Consider the following 16,616-nt stretch of genomic DNA (forward strand, 5'->3'; position numbering starts at 1 on the left):
ATGTGTGTGTACTATAGGAGATGTAGCATTAACTACAAAGAAAGTAGTACAAAGTAACTACAAAGAAACAGGATGAAGCACTTTGTTTGCACAGCTGATGAAGGACCTCCAAAACAGCACGTTTCTTTAGAAATGTTATGTACTACTCTGAAATACACAAGCACACAGGCACGCACACACACACACACACACACACACACATATATATTTATATTTCCAGGCTAGACTTTGTTTCCAGCTTGTCACCAGCAGCCTCACACTCTTTAACTATTTATCCTCTGGTCTGTCAATCAAGTGGGCTTGCGTTATTTGTTAGTTATTTTCATTCTGTGCTGTGTATGTGCGTTCCAAGCTACGTCGGGCGGCTCCACACCCCGGCTCCCAGTATGAAGCCGTCTTCTGTGTTGAAAGCTGTAAGAAATGGCCACGGGTTAGAAAGGGGATTCCCCTGCTGTCAGCTGCTGCAGCTAAGCCTGTCTGGCTTTGGGCTGCACCGCTGTCCAGTGCTCGACACGGCCCAGAGAGACGGACGCCATTCGTCTTTCAGTGTGGCCAAGAGTTTCTTTAAGTTCTCCGAAGTAAGATAGAGAGAACTGTTGTTTTGACACACACACAATCTGCACCATCCCCTCTTCTTTTCTCCACACACGTTGCATGGCAAGCATACCCCTGCAGCACCCATATAATTACACACTAGCTAATCCTGTTCCCCAAATCCAGGAGAAAATCCCATTGCTGCTGCGCACTCCCCATCTGCTTAGCATAGTCTGGTTTTTATTCAAGCCTTTTCTTTGTCTTAAGCCAGAGTGTAAAACACACTGACAACGCATGCACCCGTTGACACTGCGGTACAGTGCTACATATACATATGAATTCCTTGTTTAATAACTGTTTAAAATGTGTTCCTTTTATTTGTCAGTCACTTTTTTGGATATCAGAAGTGTGTGCGTTGATAAAGAGGTTGATGCTTCCTTCACTGAATTTTCCTTACTAGAGCTATCCAAGAACAGATTGTTCTAGGCAGATGATACTGCGTTTATCAGGGGTGGAGACGGCAGTTGGAGGAGAGCATTACTGTTTGAGGATGAGGGTGGAGGTGGGGTTTGTGTGTGTGTGTGTGTGTGTGTGTGTGTGTGTGTGTGTGTGTGTGTGTGTGTGTGTGTGTGTGTGTGTGTGTGTGTGTAGGTATGTGGATTGAGCAAAGAAGGATGAAGAACAGATTAAAAGAGGTGTGTCATTGCTTCCAAGTAGGAGAGATTGTGTGTGTGTGTGTGTGTGTGCGCATGTCCGTCCGTGTGTGCATGAGCATGTGCGTGATAATGAAATTGGTTAAGAGTCATGCTGCTTCCTCTCCACGCCACACATGGCAGCCTCCCCGAGCGGTGGACTTAACTAGCCCTCTCCCACGGCAGTAACCTTACCTCAGTCTCAGCCATTCTGCACCAATAATTAGATTTCTATCTAGCACATTGTATACATCGTTTTCATATTCATTTATGTAGCTCAGTATCAGTTGCCACCCACACAACTATGAGATCTGTTAATCATCTCTCATTAAAAAGGTGTAGCATAAGTGCTGTGTAGTGTGCGTGGAGATGTGATCGTTGTATTACATTTATCTGGTGTAAGGGCATTCTAATGGGTTTCTCACAGCATGTTTAGTTCCGTTCCATTGTTGACTGAAGTGGGTCCGTGCTGTTATTTTTCCACATGCTGTCTAAACATGACACAAGGTAGTGGATCTGTCTCGTTGCCGGAGATGAGGGAAAGGCATTGGGCTCAGCTGTCGTGCAAGATGAGACGTTTCCAGATGCTGTTTGTTTTCATGCTCTCTCTAACTGAACTGCTTGTGTGTTCAGACGTTCGATACGCTGGGGCTGCTGCCCCAGTTGGAGACTTGCAAGGTGCATTCACGGCTAAGCACGCAACTAACCCTGACGTTGGAGAGAGAGCTGTCACAGTCGTGTGGCTATGCACTTGAATTGCATCAGGTATGAAATAGTTATATTAAAACGCATCAAACTTAACATCCTGAATAAAACTGTAAGACTGTGACATGGCCTTAATCTCTGCTTTTATGGCTCTACTATGGCTTCAGGATATGTGGGCTAAGTAATAGAGATGCAGTCTTGGGGAATGGGAAGAATTTTTTTTTTGTCAGTTTAGAAAATCCTGTTTGAGTCAGACGTAGCAGGAGTCAGACATATGGGAATTGTGGTCCACACTCTGTAGACACAATGCTTCATATCAGATGAATATTTAAAAAAAAAACATTGTCCCAAGATACCGAATGGGTTTGTTTTAGTTATGTTCAATAAAAAAAGTTGCAAACAATGTGGACTAGAAAAGGGAGAATACGGTCTGTATAAAGATTGTACGGTGGATAATGATGAATTATGATAATCTAGATAGCCTTTAATTACTCCCAGAAAGCATCTGCAGACTCAGATAAGGGGCTGGAATGAAATGCACTGATGTGTGCATGCATTATTAATTCCTAAACTGAAGTTGTTTTCATTCGTTTAACCGTTTTCGGGGGTGCATCTTCGGCACTGCCATCTGTGGGAGCAGCCCACTGCTCGAGGGACCTCTGACCCAGTCTCGTCTGCCTGCGTACTTCCTTCAGAACCCCACGTGGGCCGGAATCCACAAGTTCCCTCTGAGCGAGAGTCTGCCAGATCTCAACATGGTGGGTCCCCCCCCCCCCCCCTTCATTTTTTGTGTTTTCATTTTTTCCCCCAAAATTCACACGGCACCAGGGTGCAGACATTACATTAATGATAGTCCACCGTTTCCTCCTTCGGATTATGCCCGGGTTGAGGTTCAGACATGCTGCTTTGTTAGACATGGGAGTGACGCAAGCTGGCCCGGTAATGGGGGAAGAAAAGAAAAGAAAAGAAAAAAAACACGTCTGGAGAGACGCTTAAAGAGTAGCTCAAAACGGATGGTGGCAGCTCCATTAAGAAATGACCGCCCCCTGGAAAAGAGGTGCTCGGACTGTTGAAGCGAAAGCCAGGCCTGTGTGTATATTTTGGGGGTTGTGGGGGTGGGGTGGGCAGGTGATGTACGTGGCCGGTCAAAGCCCGCTTGCATTGTCAGCATGATTATGAATAGTGGGTGGGATACTGCTGGCATACAGCTGGGGGAGGTCCCCTGAGATGGCTTCACCCCTCCCTCTCATCTATAATGGATGAGGCAGCTCTGGGGTTGAGAGGACCTGCAGCTGGGAATGTACCTGGCCTTGAGCTTTAGTCCTGGTCCAAGACAGGAAGGACCTGCAGAAACAGGAGAAATAAACACCCATGTTCGCTTTGCCTGTCTAATTGGAAACGCGGTCTGTCCTCCTCATCACCGGTCGAGCCAAAAGACTGAGCTTGACATTTTCCGTGCAGTGTTTTTAAAAAATTTTTAAAGTTCATAAAATGAGAAAAGTCATAGACGACATGTACGAGCGTGGTTGCCAGATCTGTAGAATACTACAGAAGTGTACAGCTGAGCAAAGAAATCTTATATGGCTTAGCGAACATCAACCAAGACAAGTGCAGCCTCCTCTTCCATCCGTCTCCGGTCTCTAGAGAGCTTCAGTGCTGAACTGTGATTGATTGATGAATTGGCGGATATCTGTCTGGGCTCTTGACCTTTGACATAATGGGGTGAAATAAAACACAAACTGGTCAGCCACATCTGGAAAAGTAGCCTGAGCGCTACTGGCAAAAAGATAAACAGACGTCCATATTTACCAATCGTGCAGGGCATGACGAAACTTGTATTTTAATTCTGTAATATTAATTTGCACTGTGAACGGCCTTCACAGTTGTATGGTGTATACTGTTTCATTTTAACAACTATTTTAGTTAAAAAATGTCTCATATATATAAAGTAAGTTTTGAATATCATTGCCCCAGGCATTACACTAAGAAGAAGGAATTTATCACCTTTAGGTCATTAAATTTCTGTCCTCTGCCATCTTCAATGACAATATTACTCATGGTGAACTGCTATTATTACCCTGATACACTATATGCCATCAGCAGTGAAAATAATTTGTGGGCAGACAGAAAAATCAATCAGGCAGGACCACGCCTTGGCCATACTATCAGGCAGCTGGCCTGGAAAAAGCTGACCTTCAACACTGCGGCGAAATTGTCATTTAGCGGAGGCCGTCTTTCCTGCCCTGCTGGGCTGGAGCCACCTGGGCTCGGCTCATTTCAGACAGAGAGAGATGACACAGCCAGACACAGCCTTGGGATCAGCGGACACAATGGACCGCTCACCAGGGGCCCTGTGAATTATATTTATCCTGTAAAAACTATGCCTCCCTCGTCAGCGTTGGTGATGTGGCAAATAATTTATGGGTTCAAGCCATCTTGCCGCCTGACCGTGTATCTCGCTAACCAGCTGACGGCCGCCGAAGCAGGAAAATATTTAGTGATTGGTTTGAGAAGACTGACAAAAAACAGGCCAACTATTGACAATAGAAAATGGGAGTGTGAAAGCAAACCTCCAGACCTGTTTTTATGTACCCATGTTACGCTGCTGGAGGAAAAGACGCAGAAGAATCGATTTCGAACTTTAGCACAAAGATGGGCTGCACCAGGTAAGATAAAAGATAGCTCTGTCACGGGGGTGGCTGTTTCGGGTGCTAAAACATACCCGACCGAAAACAAAGGCTTTCTTCGCTGTCTCCCTGGAGATGAGCGCACGACCTTGGGGACAGACAGCGAGAGCTCTCAGCTTGGCTTGCGTGAGAGCTACAACATGACCCGCAGAGCATTAGAGCGAGACCAGGGTCAGCCACAACACACACAACACGCACACAAACAACAAGCACTCATGCACTCACTCGCTCGCGCTCTGTCACTCTGTCTCACTCTCCACACTGCAATCTTGGAGGAGGGTGCCTCAGTGGACCTCACACCAAAGCAACAGCCGAACCGTTTCATCATCATGTGCGGTGATGCTACAACACTGCAGGCCTGTCTGTCAAAGAGGGCCTGGATCTCGATCCGGCTATCCGTGCCGGATAAGTTCAAAGAGCTTTCTATCATTTTTACAGCGCCGAAAAAAGGTGATTCACAAAGGACTGCGTGCATATCACATTACGGTTTCTATTTTTTTTTTTTTATATGGTTGGGAAATGTGAGTGCTGCATCTGCTATATGTAATTGGAGAAGGGATCACACCTGTGGATTAAAGCAGATCATATAAACAATTAATTATCCTGTTCAAGCTTCCAACTGTCAGTGTGTACCTGATGTCATCATCCTCCACTGAAGCCTTTCCAAGCATCTGTCAGTTCGAATCTGGCTCCTCAAAGTCTACAATTCCCAGTTGACTCCAGTGGTTAGGTATTGTTATTATTTGCTGTTCACTACTGGCGCTGGGAGAAACGTTTGCCTCCACTTTTTATACACCACACATTTGTAATAATGTATCCAACACATTATCTATACAGCAAGACAGCCACACTTCATACTTATTCTAGTTTACAAGCTCAGGCAAGCACCAGGCTTGGTGTAACCTCTATATTTTCAAGCTCCAGCCTTGGTCTAACCTCTCTATCTTCAAGCACCAGCCTTTGTGTAACCTCTATATTTTCAAGCTCCAGCCTTGGTCTAACCTCTCTATCTTCAAGCACCAGCCTTGGTCTAACCTCTCTATCTTCAAGCACCAGCCTTGGTCTAACCTCTCTATCTTCAAGCACCAGCCTTGGTCTAACCTCTCTATCTTCAAGCACCAGCCTTGGTCTAACCTCTCTATCTTCAAGCACCAGCCTTGGTCTAACCTCTCTATCTTCAAGCTCCAGCCTTGGTCTAACCTCTCTATCTTCAAGCACCAGCCTTTGTGTAACCTCTCTATCTTCAAGCACCAGCCTTGGTCTAACCTCTCTATCTTCAAGCACCAGCCTTGGCAGTTTTTGCTACTTTTCTCAATTCCCCCCCACCCTGCTATTGCTGGCATGGGATTTAAACAATGCTGGTGGTCTTGTCATTTTTTTGGGCTGCATAATGCAGTTCTATAAAAGAATATGATGAAGGTCATCATTAATAGTCTGTATACTATTTGCTATGACAATATGTTATTATGCAGGGGAGGATTGTGCCTAATCCTATTTAGAAAATTTCAGTTCTCCGACTCTTTAAAACCAGACTTGCTTGTTTCTGTTTTTTTCCCCAAAGGCTGGCTGTTATTATTTCATGTCCTTACACTTTCCTCTGCTGTGGTCTGTAGTGCTGAAGTGCATGTTTGAATCATCACCATTCTCTCCTTCTCACTTTTTCTCAACCTTGAACCATCTACTAGCTAGACAAGACATGCGTTAAAAAGCTGCCAGTCATTACCACATATCAGATGCTAGATTGGATAGCTGGAGTAAGGGCACTGGAATTACTGGGATTACAGGGCTCTTTTTTTTTTTTTTTTTTTTTACTGCAGATTGCATGGGGCACCCAGAATGAAAGCCAGCTAGGAGATTAAAAAATGCAGCGAGTCACTCTGTGGCATTTATTTGGTAAAGAACATAAAATTGAATGATACTGCCTGCGAACAACCTAAATCCGCTGCTTGGGATTTAAAAGGAAACAGTGTTTTAGGGCTCAAATCATATCCATACCTATTCCAAGTGCACAAATGCATTCCATTGAAAACACTAGTATAAAACCATTGGTACCACTGGTATTCTGTAGGGTCCTATCAATGTCAACAGCAAAGCCTACATCTAGATCCGTTTCAGTCAAATCCACTGGAATTTCCCCAACAGTACATTTTTTTAATGCTTGATTGCTGTCTTTTTATGTTCGCATTAAAGTTCAACCACTGGGAGAACCCCCCCCGCCCAAAAAAAAAAAAAAAAATCAGTTCATGTGAGGAGAGAAGTGAAGATCTTAAATTCCTCATTGTACGTGAAACACTATATCCACACTCTACTCACCTCTGTTAGCACCACATCTGGTGACTCACTCGTGAGCGTCTGCAGAAGGCTCCAGACCGATCCTTATCATCATGGTTTATGCACGGTAGAAGGCATCAAACAATTCAGAAATGAATGTTTTGAAACCAGCCTTTGAATAGAGGTGTGTTCATGCACGTGTTCGGCCGCTGTGTGACTGCTTATCTACACCACGCTTCAAGTCTTTATCTTGACAGGAAACCTGCCAAGACAAGTTTCAGCTGGCAGTTTACCTAAGTGTTCCCCAGAGATGTTTCTTGGCCAATGGCCTGTTTGAAAATCACATTTCTGATTCTGGTTACAATTTAGTGCAAGGCTATATTTCATTAAGTTGGCACAACAATTATAGATAAATAGAAATACCTGTGTCAGTATGGTCTGAGTTTCAGTTTCAATATTGACTTAGAAGATGAAAATAATGGATGAAAAACTAATTGTGACAACAATTTTAAATGTTTTTATTATGTTTTTTTTTCATTTATTAAAGAGAATTTCTTTACAACATACACTTACTGATGTTAAGGAGGTTGGAGAAGGGCAAGAAAATAAAACCTTGTGACAGAACAATATCTTACAGGCCTGCAAACGTCCCGACGACTTTTGAAATTTCCAACTCGGTTTGCCTCTAGTAGTGTGTAGCAAAAGTGGGGAAAGAGAAAAGGCACACTGAAAAAGGGCCCTACTGTCCACAGAGGTCATCCAGACTGTGAGTGACGCGCACGACTCCAGACAAACGAACAGACGCGTGAGCGTGACCCTTCTTCCCTGTTCGCTTTATCTGGTCTGAGACAGTTGATGCAGTCTGACCCTACAAGCATCTATGTACACATTAGTCCAAGTAAAACATGCCTGGAGACCCATGCAGGACAGGTGGGTGTGTCCTACCGGTCTTTTTGCGCTCTGATTGATGAAAGGCTTACATTTTGGTATGAAGCACTGACCAAAATGAAGAACCGCACCAGTCGACTAGAGGAGTGTGTGGTTTATTTGGGGAAGAGGCAAGTGATAAAATATGGGTCAAGGGAGTTAAATACCCAAATCAGACAATTAACCCCCCCCCCCTTACATAATAATGACATAGTTAGGAAGTTATTTAGTTGGCATCAATCATAAACATTGAAAGCATTAATATGTTTCCTAAAATTATTCAAGTGTTTCACAGGAGCCAGCCTGTATTTGCTGATAGAAATTGGGCATCATCATGTAGTGTAGGGAGACGTTTCATAGCTGAATTGGGAGCCATTATCTCATTGTATTTTATCAGTCAGAATCGTGGAGGCCTTCTCAAGAATATACACCAGTTCATCTATCAAAATGAAAGTAAAAATGTCATCAGGGCTGCGGAAAATGATGAGCACTGCGAGAAACTAAACCCAAACAAACAAACAAACAGAAAAAGCCAAAGCAAAAACAACAACAACAACAACACTACTGACGACACTGCCAGCACAACAAAAGGGCTGTTTCGAAGCGTTTCATTGGCACAATCAGAAATCATCACAAAAGAGTTTGTGGTTAGCCCCTCCCCTCCCACCCAATGTTTCCAAAGGGACCCGAATTAACAACAAGAACACCTACATTCTTTAATTGCTTCTCATCAAATGAGGGAAATATGTAATCATAAGAACCACTAGGTAACAGTTAACAGCTAACAAACTCGTCACTACTGAGGGGTGTAAGGCACAAATTTACACGTGGAAGAAAAACAAAGGCTACCAAACAGTTGTAGTTCCATAAAAGGGCCCATGTGAAGATGGGGCAAAAAAAAAATCATACGTTTTGATACAGGCCAAATGGAGGGGAAAAAAATAAACAAAAACATACAAACAAACAAACGAAAAAAAACAAAACCCCTAACCCAAAACGCTTCCCACATGCTGGCTGAGCATCGGCAACCACACGTTTGTCTCACCGCGCGGATTATCGGGGTGGGTAGTAGGTTGCTGTTCGTCGTTCTCCTTCTCCTCAGTCTTTGCGCACTTTCATGCACGAACGTGAACCGGAATGGCACTCGACGGAGCTATGGGCATTCAGAACAGAGGGTACTGACATGATCCACAGTGCTGAATGTAGATGCCAGCAGAGAGCTGAGGTTATCGAGTCAGGAGTTCCAGTTTGAGGATATGTTTCCCCCTTTTCCTGCTTTTCCTTTTCTATCCATTTCTTCCTGGGATACCGCTCGGTCCAAACCCTTCCCGAGCTCTCCCGGCACTGTTCAGTAAATATCTCTTCCATGCAAAGGCTTTAATACCCTCCATGTTCACCTAGCAATGTTCAAAAAAAGTTAGAGGATAGTTTTGTTTTTTTTTCTTTTCTAACGAGAAAAGGTTGTACTGGCTCCAGTTGAATGACTTTAAATAATTTCACACATGATTAATTAAAATTAAAAAGATCTTTCTGTCTCTCTCTCTCTGAGCCTAAAAAGAGTCCGTCTTTCTTTGAAAGCACTTTATTAAAAAATAAATACAACCAGCTATTAGTACTAACAGTCACGGGTTATTCAGTCACCAGTTACAGTAGACGATTTTGCAGACCTCGCTAAAGGCATTACTTGATTGCTGTGTCCAGTAGCTGCAACACTAAGGGAGGCATTTAATCTTTTTTTTTTTCTTATTCTTAATTTCACAGTTTTCCATTGTAAACCAGCTGTTGTAAACCAGTCTGAGCTTCTGTCCAAGTGCTTTTTTAACTGGGGCATATCCCAGCTTCAGAACTATACAATTACTCTCCTCTCCGCGATGTGCTTTTGGCAGTCTGTTAAGAAAACAAAACATGAGCTGCGTCGTGGCTGTGTCCTCAGCCTGACATACTATCATCTCGGGAAGAAAAAGAAAGAGAAAAGGATTCGAAAAAAAAAAAGAACGCTACGGAGTGACATGTGGCTCATTGATGAAAGATTCAAGAGAGTTCTTCTCTTCTCAGTAGCAGGTGTTCCATCTTTCACCATCCAGGAACAGGAAGTCAACAGCCTGAGCTCAACACGTACATACATGAAAAATGTTGTTTTCTTGTTTTCTTTTTTCTTAAAAAAAAAAACAACAACAGTGAGTTGCATTTCCTGTACACAGCTGTACAATGCAGATGCACTTTTGTGTGTCCTCCGTTTTCTTCGTGCCTATTATGTGTAAGACTCGCCGGACTTGACTTTCGTGGAGAGGGAGACCTGCGAGGGTTTGGGTGGGACGTCGGGTTTGAGGTGCCTGGAGCTGCAGCGTGGCAGCGAACTGTATGAGGTCAGGCTGGGGTGCCGCGCGAGGCCCACCGCCGGAGGGCCAGTGACGTGTATGGAGTCCACCCTCTGTGGAGCCGGCGGCGGCGTCTCGGCACGGCCGTAGCCGTGGCTCCTCGCTAGGTGGGAGGAGTTGGAGGAGTTGGTGTTGTGCTGCTTCTTCAGGCCAAGGGCCTTGCTGGAGCCCGCGGAGTAGGCGCGGCCGTACACGTCCAGCCGCTTGCCCATCTGGGGCACGGCAGGTGGCAACACGGCGGCCAGCGAGGCCTCCCGCTGGGGCACGCGGGGCGGCATGCCCTCACTGTCGGCCGTGCTCAAGCCGTGGCAGGGACTCTTCACGGTTTTGTACTCCAGAGTGGCGGCGGGGTCGTCGGGTGGCTCGCTGCGGTGCAGCTGCTCCACATACTCGTGCTGGTAGGCTTGCTGGTGCTGAGGCAAGGGAAGCACCACCACGCTGGGGATGTGTCCCGGCGAGGCCCTCAGCGGCAGGTCCGTGGGGATGACCGGTGAGCCCATAGGGGGCATGTCTTTGGTGCAGGCGTTGATCAGGTTCTGGTTCCTCTCCCAGTCGCGGCTGCCCCGGCTGGGCTTGCGACGTGGTTGCATGGGCGTGGACTCAGGCGTGGGCAGCGCCGTCAGGTCCACCTGGTGCTGGTCGGCTTTGATGAGCATCTTGCTGCTAGTCAGCCGGCCGTTGTGCATAAGGGGCGTGAGGATGGCCTCGGGCCGGCCGTCTTTGGCCTGCGTCTCGAAGAGCCCTGTCAGTTTGGTGACACTGTTCATCGAGCCTCGCCTGGAGTTTGTTGACTCTTTGTCTTTGCGGCCGGAGAGCTCGAAGTCCCGCCGCCGGTGATCGCAAACGCAGTATACAATGATGCCTGAGAAGATGGCACCCATGACGAAAGCCAGAATGACAGCAATGGCCAGCAGAGTGATGGGAACCATCTGATCCCGGCCTTTCTGGAAACTCTCACGAATCACTCCTGCGGAGAGAGTTTAGAAATGCTATACATCACAACCCAAAAAAAACCCAAACATTTGGACAAGTGGACCACTGCTAGTGAAAAGCAGTGACAAATATATTTTATAAGATATTTATAAGATTGACTGACTCTGGAAATGAATTATCCACAATATACAAGGATCATAAATGTGTCTGTGCTAGAAGTAGCATGAAGATTCAAAGAAGTAAAAAAAAGTTTATCTAACACACATCTTCAGTTTGTTCAAAAGTAACATAAAACTCCCAGCAAAACAAACTTCTGACCTCACTGTTCTTCACAGCTGAATGTAAACCACCTAAGAAATGACCCACTGCACTACAGACAGTTTAGGAGGGAGGTTTTGTTGAAAACAAAGAGAGCGGTTTTATGTGCTGCATTGCAACTAGTGAGAATCACAAGCAAGCCAAGGACTGAAGCTACACAAAAGAAAATTCCCCAGACAGTAGTTCATAATGATAACTGCATAAAAGATAGACTTCGTTATGAGCAGAAGAGGGGGAAAAAAAGCTTTGTATTATCTCTTCAGAGGAGAATAAATTCTCATGAGAATAGAACAGTATGTTAACACTAACAAGGCTCAGCAAAGATTCATCTGTTTTCTGAAGGGATTAAGGCGAGTGGTTTCCATCATACACAGGCAGACTGCAAGGTGCAATAAGTCATGGCCAGCACAGATTGAGATCGGAGCCGAACAGGCCTCGTGAAATCCACGGGGTCGTGTTTAGACAACATTTGGCGCTGCTGCCCCGATTCGCCGCACGCGAGAATCCTTTATAGAGAATTCCTCTGTCACGGCAGCGTGAAGACTCCTTACAGTATTCGTTTATAACCCTCTGCCATCGCTGGCTACGCATCTCACTTAGCGGAGCAAGTGTCTCCTTTTTACTGTCTGCTTGGGATCACGAGGTTTTATCTCATGACAAGCAGATAAATGGGTGACATGTTTTCTATGAGGCCCTGGGAGACAAAGTGACCCATGTACATGCCTCACATCTGCTCCTTCTCTGCTAATAGAGAGATCTGAGAAGGTTTGCCTTTCAACTCCATGTTTTTTTCCACGTGAATGCTGTTTTTCTCACATCTTTTCCCATGTTTTGATGGGTTCCTCATTCCTAACTCCATATATCAACGCAACAGCAGAGATAAAAGCCTCCTGCATGTATAGCTGCATAAAAGCGATATTGTTTTAAAGAAGGGCACTAATTAAGATTAGGACAGAAGACGTCCTCGTTTAGTAAGGCTTTAAGCCCGTGTTTAGGCAAAATGGCGGTTCATATGGTAAGGCTATCAGCATAGCCAGTGATCTGTGCCTAATAGCTCGGCAAAATACCTATTGAATAACACTGGCTTTTGTTAAAATACAATATGCCTGATTGTGATCATCTAATGGGGTGGATTTCTGGGAGGTGATAAAAGAGAGAGTTTGTCCAAAAGTGCTAACGTGTTTAGGAATCAAAGGAAGCTATCATAGTATGAATCCCAGCAGGTGGTCACACTAACTGCTGACTTTTGTTCTCTGCTATATTCCTTCGCCATCTTCCCCATTAGCCATATTAGGACTTGTCTGTGCTCAACTTCTGAAGGAAGAGCTCAGCCTAAAATGCTTATGTTCTTAACGATGATAGGAGGAGAAATAACTCACTACGCATTATGCAACTGCCATCATGCTAATTCCATTCATTGTTAGCCACGCTAGTATGTTTGCTTTGGGCTAAGATACATAATAAATGGATTCTCCAGCAAAAATGTTTTAGTTTAGGATCTGGCTTAATTTGGCTTCAGAATACCATCTCTTTATGGGTACGGAAGTGTTACATAACACGACAATGGTAAAGATAATTCTTGGTGGCTTCACAGATAACATGAAGGGGAACGTGAATTGCTGTTGGTTGGCCACAGGAACAGACCTGAGTTTTTAAATCAGCTCTTGTTTAGCCGATGGACTTTGTTTGAAGTTGGGGGGGGAGAGGGATCAGACCCACTGGAGATCAGGCTCAGGAGCACGGGCCCACTCCAACCCAGGACAAGGAGTTAAAGTGCTCTTCCTCTGGCACCACAGGCCACTCTCTTTGACCTTGACACAGGGCTCCTGGGATATGGAGGGGCCACTTAAACGGAGCCTCCGGGCTTCACTAGACCTTTGAAGATTTTTAACTTTCATGTATGAAGTCGATTGTTTTTTGAGTCAACTTCAAAGGGGTCCACAGCCATAAAGAAGACCAGGTCTCAAACAAGTAGGAGGCTATTAGTTGGGGGCACACGGCTGTATTTCTTTTTTGTTTGTTTGTTTGTTTTGCTTTTACTTTAAGAGTCACTCTCTTTTAACAAGCTGTTTTTAGGGAGGTTTGACTGATTCTTGGAGCTCCAACGGGCTTTAAATCCAAAACTAATTACATATGCTGCTTATACAGCCTTGTCAAATGGTCTCATAAAATTCATGCACACCAAATAAAACTCCCTGATGTAACCCTTCCTGCACCCGTCGGTTGATGGAGAAGGAGTCAGAGGAACAGAACTGGAGATGAGCATTATTCCTCTGAATTTCATGAGGCTCCAGACCCAGACAAGTTAGGCATCCTGGAAAATGGTTTCTTGCACTCAGCTGCGCTAAAGCAAATTCCGAGCCCTGCTTGTCAATACACTCCACCCTGTGTGAAGAAGTGATGTGTGAATATTCACACAGGCACCCGGGCAATACGTGCAGCACGATCCATTATTAGGGCCGAGCAGCTCTCGCTCTCTCTCTCTCTCTCTCTCTCTCTCTCTTTCTCTCTCTCTCTCTCTCTCTCTCTCTTTCCGAGGGGGCTGGGCATAAAATGAAACAATTCCAAGACAGTAAATGAAATGGTAATATCTAAAAGGGGGTAGACAACAATTAAGCCTTACAGTCAGACACATACACGTGTGAATACAAGCCTTAAAAGTTTTCAATGGCTTGCTGAAGCACAAACGCCCATATGCTGATTGACGATGTGTGTGTTTGTGTGTGTGTGTTGGCGGGGGGGCTCCTTCGAGGGCTCCAGTTCAAGTGCCAAATGTTCCTGTTGGTTTTGTTCGGTCTCTCCCACTTGAGAAAACGTCCCAGCCAAGCGACCAGGGCAGCTGATTCCAGCACTGCCACTGCATCTCTGATATGTTCGCTTTGTGGCGACATATTCAAATACCCTCTCTAAACTCTCTGTCTCAAATGTGTCGGCACAGCCAACAGTCTGCTCATTACATGCTGAATGTTTGGTGCCTATGAGATGACACTTCTTCGCGAAGGAGCCACAATTCTCCCTAAATCTCTTTTCTTTACATAGATTGTACTCTCTCTGAATGAAATAAATAAACATTTGTTGTACAATATTTTTAAGAAGGTCATATGAAACTGGTGCGCTACTGCACAACACATGCTAGCAGCATGGTCTGAATGTTTCAGTGTTACAGTGTTACAATACGAATATGCGATGCCTCATCTCCACTATCATTAGGCACCCTCAAATGCATTTATTTTTTTCCGCCCCATATCTGCAACACTTCATTAACGTCCTACTGCCTTTTTAATAAGTCCACCGGTGCTCTTTATTTATCGACCATTTTAGTAGGAGCAACTCACTAACGACACCTCATTGCTTTTAGTGGCGTCCCTTCTTTTTTTCGGTCCACTAGTTGTAGTCACTTTCTATCTTAGTGACTTCGTCGTTACATTATGTTTCAGCCATAAAGTTATGTTCTTAAACTGCGAGAGAACTCTTTTCAAAACTTTAACTGCATTTTTTTTTGGTCGGGGTTATGATTATGCATATGCATGAAATATATGGAGTGTTAAAAGGATTTCTCTACTGAATCCTAATTGAGGTCATCATATCCATGTTCAGTACGGGGTGGGTGGAGGTGGTTGCAGGGACGAGGTGTAGATAATATTTAAGATTTAAGCCTGGAATATACCACAGTGAGGGATCTATAATTTAAATCTGTGATGTACACGCGACACTGTTTACAAGCATGCAGAACCCTGTCTCAAGAAAATATTGTTAGATGTTTCTAGTTTATAAATATAACACATATAAAATGTGATTTATGCTTTTAATTTTTAAAGCTGCCTCTGACATATGAGATCCGTTGGTATGACATACTGAAAATAGAAAGAAACCAGGAGGTCAGTGTTACAAGGGGAAATCCCTAGTTTCATAAGATGGAGTTAAGCTGTCATACCGTGTACTGGGTTAAATCCAAAACCAATTTTGCACTGAATAAACTTGAAATAAGACTGAAGTGCAGCACACTAATCTTGACATTCAGATCAAGGCACAGGTAGTTATAAAATAGTCTAAAAAATAGTAATCAGGTTTAACTCCATAACTGCATGACCTGTTGTAAAGTTGTGTCACATGTGCTATAAAATGCTAAGCATTCCACAACAGTAGATCACTCTTTGGACTTAAGCGCCTGCCTCTACCACCCCTGGGAAATACCATTAGCAAATGTACACATGGGCTGAAATCCAACCCCTGGAGGAAAGAAAAAGTGGTTTGAGCTACAAAACAAAGAAAGCGATTTAGAGGCAGATGCTTATCTACTCGCGTCATTATCGGGAAGGTGGAACCTTCCATTGCTTTCGCACCTGATCCGCACTGAGCTATCATGTATCAGCCCTTGTTTCACAGCTCCCGAGTCGCACCCGGTTGAAGAGCAGTACGGTGGTTTAGCACTGACAGTGAACATATATACCAGGCAGTTATGACAACATTACTCTACATGTAATACAGACAGACTCCTTTCTCTCTCTCTCTCTCTCTCTCTCTCTCTCTCTCGTTCACTCTCTCGCTCACTCTCTCTCCCTCTCCCTCTCTCTCTCTCTCTCGTTCACTCTCTCGCTCACTCTCTCTCTCTCTCGTTCACTCTCTCGCTCACTCTCTCTCTCTCCTTCACTCTCTCGCTCACTCTCTCTGTCTATATTGCCTTTTTAATTGACCTATAAATTTGAGAAGTGCACAAAGACAGCCACAGGTTGGCTGGGGGCGGGGGCAGACAGAGAGGGGCATGGAGGGAGCGAGGGAGCACTGGGGGAGAGGCTCACAAAGTCCATTCCCCAGACGAGGGGAGGGAGAGAGGTACGACTCCATTTGGTGAGGAAGATGATGCGCTGCAGAGCAGATTAAGGTTAGTAATAGGTTGTGGCTACATTAAGGTACAGCCTTGGAACATTCCATCTTGGGAGATGAAAGGTCCTGTGGAAGGGAGACTACTCACAATGGCAGCAGATGGCGGAGGTACAGATAGGGTGGGGAGGGTGGTGTGTGTGTGTGTGTGAGTCACTGTGTGTGTGTGTGTGTGGGGAGCAGGAGCAGTGGGATCTCACACACGCACAGACAAATAGATGAGACCAGACACACAGTGCTCAAATGTACTGAGAAAAAATGTTGCCACCAGCCAGCTTTGGTGTGTTGGG

At 44.8% G+C, this 16,616-nt stretch overlaps 1 protein-coding gene across 4 annotated transcripts in view; it reads right to left on the reverse strand.

Annotated features, from left to right (window-relative positions):
• Nucleotides 1–7,383: 7,383 nt before the first annotated feature.
• sema6a (sema domain, transmembrane domain (TM), and cytoplasmic domain, (semaphorin) 6A) overlaps nt 7,384–16,616 on the reverse strand; it is a 56,136-nt gene continuing 46,903 nt past the window's right edge. For all 4 annotated transcript variants that reach the window (XM_026999762.3, XM_081707697.1, XM_081707696.1 and 1 more), the window contains one exon: nt 7,384–11,161. In XM_026999762.3, the coding sequence (XP_026855563.2) occupies nt 10,068–11,161 (1,094 nt within the window). In that variant the 3' untranslated portion in view covers nt 7,384–10,067. The remainder of the gene's footprint in view (nt 11,162–16,616) is intronic.

The sequence above is a fragment of the Electrophorus electricus genome, chromosome 25 (assembly GCF_041902795.1).
Source record: "Electrophorus electricus isolate QZ-2024a chromosome 25, ASM4190279v1, whole genome shotgun sequence".
NCBI classification, from domain to species: Eukaryota; Metazoa; Chordata; class Actinopteri; order Gymnotiformes; family Gymnotidae; genus Electrophorus; species Electrophorus electricus.